Source organism: Callorhinus ursinus, unplaced genomic scaffold (assembly GCF_003265705.2).
Source record: "Callorhinus ursinus isolate GAN/ISIS: 27379988/994484 unplaced genomic scaffold, GSC_fseal_2.0 scaffold17, whole genome shotgun sequence".
Lineage (NCBI taxonomy): Eukaryota > Metazoa > Chordata > Mammalia > Carnivora > Otariidae > Callorhinus > Callorhinus ursinus.
The window spans coordinates 1,510,880-1,520,332 of NW_027397079.1; the positions used below are offsets into that span (position 1 = coordinate 1,510,880).

A 9,453-nucleotide genomic window follows, 5' to 3' on the forward strand; every position below is an offset into this window, starting at 1 on the left:
ATTGCCAATGAAAATGTTATTCTAATAAAATGCTAAAAATAGAACTCAGTAAACCAGTCTAAAGATTTGCAATAATCCCTCCTACTTCTTTCATTCTTTAGTAGTTGACAACTAATACAATCCCTTCTACCTAAGCTATGCATAGGGAATGGTCCTCTAACTGAAGACAGCCTGTTGCTGAGGGTGTACACCGCGGTGCAGACAATGAGCAGCTCTTTCACACCACCGAGGCCCCATGCCTTGTGTTTCATGAGCAAGTCTACTCTGTAGATCTGCAGGGCCACCTGTTCAACCTCTCCTACCACAGGATGTCCGGAGGCTGAGAGCCTCCTTAAATGAGAGACTCCTACAAGAATTGCTCGTGTGTATTTCCCACAGCCATACTTCAGAGGCTGCCAAGCAAAGAGAAAAGAGATAGGTAGATCCAGTCATGAGCTTAATGCAGGAACTAACTTTTGAAAGAGCTGAACGTTTTAACGAACCAATTACCCCATTGTCATAGAGCCTGTCCAAGAGTCAGGAAGAAGTCGTTGCTACTGGTCCAAGTCATTTTAATTTTTTTTAATCTGCTTTTTAAAGGGGGAGAGACAGAGCAGGAGCAGGGGAGGGGCAGAGGGAGGGAGAGAATCCCAAGCAGACTCCACACCCAATGAGGAGCTCAACACAGGGCTAGATCCCACAACCCTGAGATATGACCTGAGCACAAATCAGAAGTCAGCTACTCAACTGACTGAGCCACAGGTAACCCCCCAAGGCTTTTTTTAAATTTTTTGGTCCAAGTCATTTTAAGATAAGCCACGAGAATAGTGTCAGACACCAGAACACTCTCCCTATCAAATCCAACACTATACAGTGGGGAGGTTTGGCCACAGGCGTCCAACCTGCATGGCAAGCTACGCCTTCCCCACGACGTCCTAGCATGTCCGGCCCATTTGGGTTTCTGCAAAGGCTGAAGGGAGAAAGACACGGGGTGGGGTTTTCCCCCAACAACTAGATATCTGCTTAGAAAAGAAAGGGGTTCTGGCGCCTTATGCCAGGCACCCTTTCCTGGGAAGGGGGTCATTGGCTATGTAGGGCTCTGTCACCCCTCCACTGGGAAGGACAGTCCGCATCATGTCCAGCTTTGTTAGTTAGGATACACGGTAAATAATGCAGCAGGGTTTGGGACACAGACCTTTCTCCAGAACAGTAACAAGCACTACATATTACATCCGCTGCAGAACTGTGGGATGGAGCTTTCTAGAAAAGGCATACACCTGTTTTCATGACTTATTTAAGAACATGAGCTAAAGATCAGAAGTAATTATTTGCATCTATTTACCATCTAGTTAATGTCAAGCGGTTTTAGGGCCATAATAGGGAATTTGGCCAATGGTTCCCCCATGTAAGATGGTTTTCATGAAGGTCTTTAGAATCCAGAGTCTGTTGAAAAGACTGTGACAGGGATGTCAAGTGGCATCTTGCAGAATACCTGGGATACTCGAGAACTTGCAATGGTGGGCATTTGCCAATGCTCAGAGATGACAGAGTCCATTAATCTGGCAACAACATCAGAGTAAATCAGAGATGGAGGAGAAGGCCAATGTTCTGGCGCAGGATCAAGTTCCTTAAGTGTAACGCGGTCCGCAGACCCCTCTCCCCGCCATGGAAGGATGCGAGGAAGTCACGGGCAGGACCCACGGGGCAGGCGGCCAGGCCGCGGGGGCAGGGGTGGTGCTGAGGGGCTGGGCAGACTCGGGCACTCAGGGGGTGTCCCGGGCCACTTGCTGTCACCCCCAGGGGGACCAGGCTCACGGGCTGGCTCTGTTCTCCTCTGATCGCCCCAATTTTGACTTGTGATGCTTTTTCAGGAAGAAAGAAAGGTACCCCCTCCGATACCAAAGAAGCCCCCCAAAGGGAAGTTTCCCATCACGAGAGAAAAGTCCCTGGACCTGCCAGACAGACAGCGTCAAGAGGCCCGGAGGCGGCTCATGGCAGCCAAGAGGGCAGCGTCCTTCCGCCAGAATTCGGCCTCGGAGCGCGCAGACAGCATCGAGATCTACATCCCCGAGGCCCAGACGCGCCTGTAGGGCCGGGGGCGGCCCTCGCCGCGGCCCTCTCTTTTCTTTATGAAACGCTTGTACAGTTTCTCACCTACCTGGTAACTTCTGTCTCGTTTCTCCACCGAATACGCCCTGTTGTGTTCCTTGTGCTGTACACACACTGGAATGCTTTGATTTCCGCAGACGGCCAAGCTCACGGCCAGAACAACTTCTTCTTCCTCTTCTTCTTCTCCTTCTTCCTCTTTTCCCCCTGGATGGTCTCTCAGTCAGCTCTGATGGCTAGGCATGGGGACACCTAACCGATCCACTCTGTTCTCAGAGGATAACAAGAAACACCTCGAGAGATGGAACCCGGCTGACATTTTGTTATTTATATTTTTATAAATCGTGTGATAAATAGAGGCAAGAATAACAAATAGCAATCAATGGGTGCATCTCACCACTCACTAGACACCCCAGTGGAAGGTGCTCCAGCTCGAAGGGCAGGAAAGACAGACCCCCCCACCCCCTTTCACCTGGGGGTGCTTCTCCCCGAATCCAGCTGACCCATTGCCAGGGTCCTTGTGCCAAGTCTATGGTGATGAGAAGCCATCTCTCCAGCCCCCCAGCTCCCTGCCATGCAGTTCTCCAGAAACCCGGGGGATTCCACGTCTGAACCCATTAAAAATACCCAGCACAGCATCTACACAATCAAAAAATACGCTGACTGTTCATTCACACAAGGGAGTGACACATGAAAAGAGATCAAAGTCTTACAAAAGGCTGGCTTGTCCCGTAGCAGGTGTCTGAAAAGAAACAGCATGGCCCTTATTGTGATGCAAGAGTCATTGTATGTCTTATTCCTTTGTAACTTATATCACACAGTCTCGTCTTCTAAGTGTTCCCATTTATGTACATGTGATTTTTTTTATAGATGTGTATTTATTCTCAAACTGCTCTATCGGTTGACTCTCCAGGGTACCCTTAAGAAAAAAGTTTGCTTGTTTAAAGTGACACTTGTGATGTTGTAAAAAGTTTAAGAAATATGAATGTGAGTGGTAAGTATATCTCAGTTTAAATGGTAAAGAAGAAATGTAGTTTACATTTGTATTTTTCCAGAATTCTTTTGTCCTATGCAGTATTGTTAAAGTCAAGAATCTATTTCTTGCCTGTTTTAGACATGACGGGGAAAAAAAAAAAAGGTCACATATGGTGACTTCCAGCTGTGGACTTTAAGAAAAGTAATTAGTTTTCATGATTGGCACCAGAGAAAAGCAGGAAGGATTCAAATGAAAAGGGTTTGCATTTGTACAATTCGATGTAGACACAGTGACTGTCATTCCAATGCTTTGCGTGTCCCTGTTCGGGCACGTCGTCGGAGGAAGAGCCTGTCCCGTTTCTCTGTCGGATCCCAAACTTGGAGTCCTCACTGTCACGCAAGGTGAAAGCAGGACTGCACCTGAAGGCGGGTGTGTCCCCCCGAACACAGGCCTCCCTGTGGCCCTACGGCACGAAGAGCAGCCCCGGCTTCCCCACTGTAGCACTTTCTTTCCTCAGCTTGACCGGCACTTTAAATGTACCCAGCTCCCACTGCAGCCTGGTGACCTCGCCGAGAGCGTTCCGTGAGGTCCTGGCCCCTACGGGTGTTGGCTCAGCCTGCAGTTTTTCCTTTTCCTCACACTCTACATTCCACGAAGCATGGGGTTCATCGGAGCACAGTTGATAGTAAAGCATGTTTAGCTTCAAAGTTTTACTTTTTTAAAGCTGAGTAGTTAAGAATTCCCTGTAAGAACAAAACCCTGTAAATTGAGCCTCATATTTGGTATATCTTACCAAACAGCCTTAAAATATATTTGGAAGCAAAAATCAGTACGAATGTATATCCTTGAAAAATGCAAAAAAAAAAAAATCCCTGAAATATTCTTCTATAAATGAATCCTATTTCCCCAGAGTATTCAAAGCATTTTTTTTCTACCTAAGTAAATACCTAAATCCTGAGTAGTGCACAATAATGATGCTTCTTCCTGTATTCACTATACTCTGTTAAAAACAAATGTACTTGCAAGTATTGGCATTTTAGACTTTAAAAAAATGATGTATCATTTAGGATGAAATGCTCTTCAGAAATCACCCCAGAGAAGTAAAGTCGGTGTAGACCCCTTGGTAAGAGGAAATGGGAAATGCATACACGTACGCCAGCCTGCTGATACATCTGTATCTCTGGCAGCCGGTGCATTTTATCCCATTTCCTTGAGCTCGCCCAAAACATAGAACAAATTATAAAATTAGACAATAATTATTCTAGATCCCAGATTCTCTGATCCTGTCTTGAATGAAAGTATTCGCTGAATCTGCCTTTCCTTTTCTTTTTTTTTTTTTTATGTTTTGTATCCTCATTTTTATCCTAAAATCCCCAAAAGTTTTGGCTGAAACCACCCCGAGATGAGCAAATGAACCTACCACTAAACCCGATGGCAGCCATTGATTGGCGCTGGGGGACGTGTACGAGCCCCTGCGTGGTCCACCGAGTCCCAAAGAAGGCCATGTGACGGACGCACACCCAGTGTTGCGGCTCCGAGGCGGTGCTCCCTGTCACGCTCCATGACTAAGTGCAATATCTGCAGTTCCCGCCCAGGCGACATCCCACTCCGAGATGCAGACGATAAGCCATGTTTACACACTGTACATGTAAAGAACAATAAAGCTGTTTCTAGTACTTGTGTCAGTCAGTCCAGCCGGCTTCTTTCAGGCCCTGCTTGCACATACACCCTACAGAGCAACAGTGTGGCCTTTCACCGCGGTTGCTGGTAGTTTCACTAAGTGATTGCGCGTCCGCTTGAGAGCATGGTGGGAAATGCAAGCGCACCGCGCTCCGGGGGCGTCGTGGACGAAAGCGCAGGCTTCTCTCTGACTGCGTAGCTCCATTCCTGAAGACACAGCATACCCGCCGTGACTCTGCGTTAAAAACGATTTGGCTCACAGCGGCGAGCTGACGCGGCCCCCTGAAGCCTTCGGTTCGCTCTCAACACCGAGACACGAGTAAGATACACAGCATCCTGCGGCTCCACAAAGCCCGGAGGAGCTGAACGTCACTTGTCCACAGGGCACTTTCGACCTAACCCTCTCACGCATCCTCATCTGTCATTGCCATGTGTCGCGTGTTTGCCCGTAACGATTGTTACCATGATCTCAGCAAATGCGGAGACCCATCCTTGAACGGTGTGTAAAGAATGGAACTGTTGGTATGATACCAAAAATTCACATTTCTGTTTGAAAAGAATTGTTGCTGCGTTCACCTCAAAGACTTCTAGAGCATTAAATAGTAAAGTGTACCATTGGAGAAAACAATTACATCTAAGGGTCCCTCTTTAAAAAAAACAGAGCCACAAAATCAGTGACCTGCAATGTAGAGGGCCTTGCCGTGCAGGCTCCCACGGAAGCAGCCAGACCTGCCATCGGAAGACAACCAGTTGCCCAACTCGCCAGTGTGTAGGCCGCCGTCACTGCTTTGCAGTCGGCGTCCTGCCTGCCCCACCTCGCCATTTGCCTCTCCACGCACAGTTGCTCTCGCTCGAGTCCAAAGACCCCACGCTGTGTGCTTGCTCCCCCGTGGGCCACCCCACTGCCAGGCCCTGGCAGACACCCCCGCCCCACCCTAATCTGGGACGGTCTCTCAGGACGGTCTGACACTGCAGCCAGTTGGTCAAGGTGCCCGTGGTGACCGCGGAGTGTGCGCCCATCAGGGCAGCTCTCTGCTTTGGGCCAGAGCTCCTGGTGGCGAGGAGGGAGGGGGGACAGGGGATCGTGTCTTCGCCAGAAGGTCAGTCAAACCAGACCTCGTGTGGCCCGGGGATTCGGAGGCCCGGGGAGCATCCTAGGGGGGTCACAGCCAGGGCTGAGCTGCTTCTGCTGGAAGAGCAACCAGCCTTGTGCCCAGAACCCGTAGTGGACAGAAGGTCCAGCCACCGTATCTGGAATCGGCTTAGGAGCACGTGTGTCCCCAGGCTGAACAGAGCGGCCAGGCTGGTGTTCGTGAGCATGGGGACCCCCGCTCTCAGTGGGGTCAGCAGCAGGAAACGTCTGCACGAGACAGGTCCCGCCTGCATGCACCCGTGTGGGAGGGCTCCCAGGTACGGCGTTTGACCCCACTTCTGAAAACTGGAACACTCCTGCCAACAAGCATAGGTTCCGGTCCCCCCAGAACCGGGTCTAGATGGCTAAATTCTACCTGTTTCCATTTGCTGCTTTCTTCTCAAGCCTTGACCGCTGATCTTTTTTCTCTTTCTTTTGCAAATTTAACTTACTAATCAGGTAGTTGCTGACCATGGTTTCCAATCCATACCCCCTTGGAACTTCCTGAGGTTCTCTCTATTGTTTTTATCTGCACCTTTGTTTACACTCGTGTGAAAGTTTGGGTCGAATACAGGAGTCCAGAACTTGAAAACAGATTAGAAAACCACAAGCGGAAGAGCTGGAGAATGTGGTCGGCTGCTGAGTGCTAACCCTCTCCCCCCGAGTAGTGGTTGGAGCACCAGGCATTGCTTCGCTCGGTGGCCGGTGTGGTCTGTGACTGCAGGGCCCACGCCTTCGCTGCAGGGCCCGCCTGCCGGCCGGGCCTTGCTGACACTCAGTGAGGCGCGGGCGGCGAACGGAGTGCTGGAGGAGAGGTGCCTTGCACGCGCCCTGCTACATGCCAGGTGCAGAGTAGCTGCAGAATGTTTGGGAAATGAATGGCCAGCTCAGAATGGCCAGATGGCCGGTCCAACCACCTGGCTCCTGGTCGTATGTCAGCCAGACGAAACTTCACGTCTGTTTTCTCCTGTCTCTCATCTCCCTCACAGATGGCTTACGAAGACTGATGTCATGTGAGCTCTCAAGTCCCTGTTACTTAAGCTCAGCCGCATGTTAGATGGGTGGAGAGACATCCAGTGAAACATTGCAGGGGTGAAGGAGAACGTAATTCGGGAGCGCACCAAGAACGCAAGCAGACAGACTGACCTAAATTGCTAAAAGTTTGCGAAGCTACCCCTCTAAGTCCAGCTTTTTGTAATTATTCCCTTTCACTCTTCAGAGGATGCAGAAGTGGTCCGTGGGAATGCTCCAAGAAATAACCATCTTTTTCATCCCGCAACATTGAAAAGTATCCATAAGTTTATGAGTTGCTGCCCTTGCCTTGGCCTTTTTATCCAGCAGTAAAAAGAAAGTATTTCAAAGCGCCAGTCTAAACGCACGACAGACGACTTCTTTGCAGAGGAAATGGGAGTTACCTACTATAACACTACTTTTTAAAAAGATTTTGTATATACACTAACTAAGGTAACAGAGGTTTACCGCCCTACTTTCTTAGGTTTTATGTGACTCTTCATCATGGGTGCTTTTTCCGAATCTGAGAGCTTGGGGGTCCAAGCTCTCACGTACTCAATAGGGGAGAGGTGATGATGACAGACGTGTGCCAGGTTCTTGTGCCAACTTAAGTACAAATTTATCTCGTTCCAGTAGACGGTAGTCTCCATAGACAGCGTGCTCTACCCTCCTGCTAACATGCCACAACCGAAGCGCTAAGGCCGTGGGTGTGTGGTACCTTCCAGAGGCCACTCACCCACTCTGATTTTCCCCAAACTCACCACCACCACCCAGCCCCCGCCATTCCAGCGTTAGGATCATATCACGTTAAAAGGGCTCAGCATGTGTGTCTCTCCCTCCACGTGATCACTGGTTTGCTGAATTCAAGGGTTTCCCCCACCAGTAGGAAGTCCTAGGCTACTTTTGAACTCTGATTTCCAAATGCTAAGTCACTTTCCTCTTGGACAGGCCCTTCCTGTCTAGAGACCAATTCATAACCCCCCTCCATGTTACATGCCAAAATACCCAGGTGTGGCCTAAGGACTAAATTCAATGCCTCCTATAGAAATTCAAGGAATGTTAGAACCAGGAAACTAGATGTTTAGTTAAAGTTTAAAAAAAAAGTATATAAATATATATATATAAATATATATACATATGAAATCATATCAACAATGAAGATGAACAGAGTGCCAAATATTCGACATCTGTACAAAGTTTCCCCTCACTGGAATTAAAGTATTTTATGTAATTCTCTTTCTCATGCTTTTATGGTTCTTTTGATAAATTCTATTTAGTAGCATGCAGGATACCTGATCTGAATGTACAGTATACGCTCTCCATCACCACCACTCCTTGCTTCTGGTTAATAACTTCTTATCAGAATGTTGGTCATTTCTTTGAGGCTCCACCATGTTCTGTTATTTGAGTTCTCTGTGTCCATGACTATTTTTTTTCACTCTCAGACGATTATAAGGAAATCACGCCCACCGTGCTCTCCATAACTCTTCTATGATGATGCCGCTCTCATTTGATTTCTGTATTGCTGATGTTCACCTCTTGTAAATAGTTCTGCAATTAAATTTTTTGAGAAAAGTAATGTTTACTTTTTATTGGAGTGAATTCTCGTGTTATTTTAAACTCGGAAAAAATTATATAGACCAAAGAGTTTTATCACAGAACAATGGCACCCTTCCCCCATGATTTATTTCATTGTTGAAATATCCTCACTTTCTCTACTAAGAAGAAATGGACATTTATTAAGGCTACAGATTTCATATGTATGCAAAAATGGCACAGATTAAAATGAGTTTAAAATTAATAAATACTACGGTATTTAGTTAATGGTTGTTTTAGACTCTCTTGAGTTGGCAATGAGAAGAGACACGTTGTTAGGTCATGATGCTGAGTCTCAGACCCAGGCTCAAGCGAGACAGGGGGGCCCCTGCCGGGAACGGGGAGGCCCTGGCTGCCACCAACCAGCCAGCACCAACCGTGTCATGCGCTTCATCTCTTGGGGATTGGAGCGGGCTGTTCCCACGCTGGTTAGGTGCTGGTCCCCCTGTGTGACCATCCTCCCTGGGCTTCCTTCCCTTGCCTGTTGCTGATGTCCCTTCCTGAGTCTGTCCTTCCAACCCCCAAGGACGCAAGAACAGAGGTCCTGAGGAAGAAGAGCTCGTGCTCAAGAGCACCTGACCCCTGTGTTCATCGGGGACCCTGCTTTGTACTGTTTCCTTCCCTCCACCTGCTCTCATGGACATGGCAAAACAGACAGGAAGAGCCTCTGGTGAAGGTCGGGACCGCTGAGTTTCATTTCTAATCTCCCCCAGTGAGTGCGACCCAGTGGGCGGAGCATCCCTGCAGAAGCACCAGACTCCCGGTGAAATAGGGCCATGCAGGAAGCTGGATCCATAGGGGTGTCCTTCCCACATAACACACTTGGCAACAGTCATGATTTAGAGAAGTTTTCAGCTAAGAGAAACCATTTCTAAAAGATATTGAGAACACATATCTAATATATGAGTCCTCCACTTATGCTGTTTCTTTCTATAACACACTTGTAAATAGCAAAAATAAGGCTTTATATATA

At 48.1% G+C, this 9,453-nt stretch overlaps 1 protein-coding gene across 1 annotated transcript in view; it reads left to right on the plus strand.

Annotated features, from left to right (window-relative positions):
- DLGAP2 (DLG associated protein 2) overlaps positions 1–6,868 on the plus strand; it is a 729,358-nt gene extending 722,490 nt beyond the window's left edge. Inside the window, exon 15 of the mRNA XM_073902242.1 lies at positions 1,851–6,868. Within this exon, the coding sequence (XP_073758343.1) occupies positions 1,851–2,069 (219 nt within the window). The 3' untranslated portion in view covers positions 2,070–6,868. The remainder of the gene's footprint in view (positions 1–1,850) is intronic.
- The last annotated feature ends 2,585 nt before the right edge of the window (positions 6,869–9,453 follow it).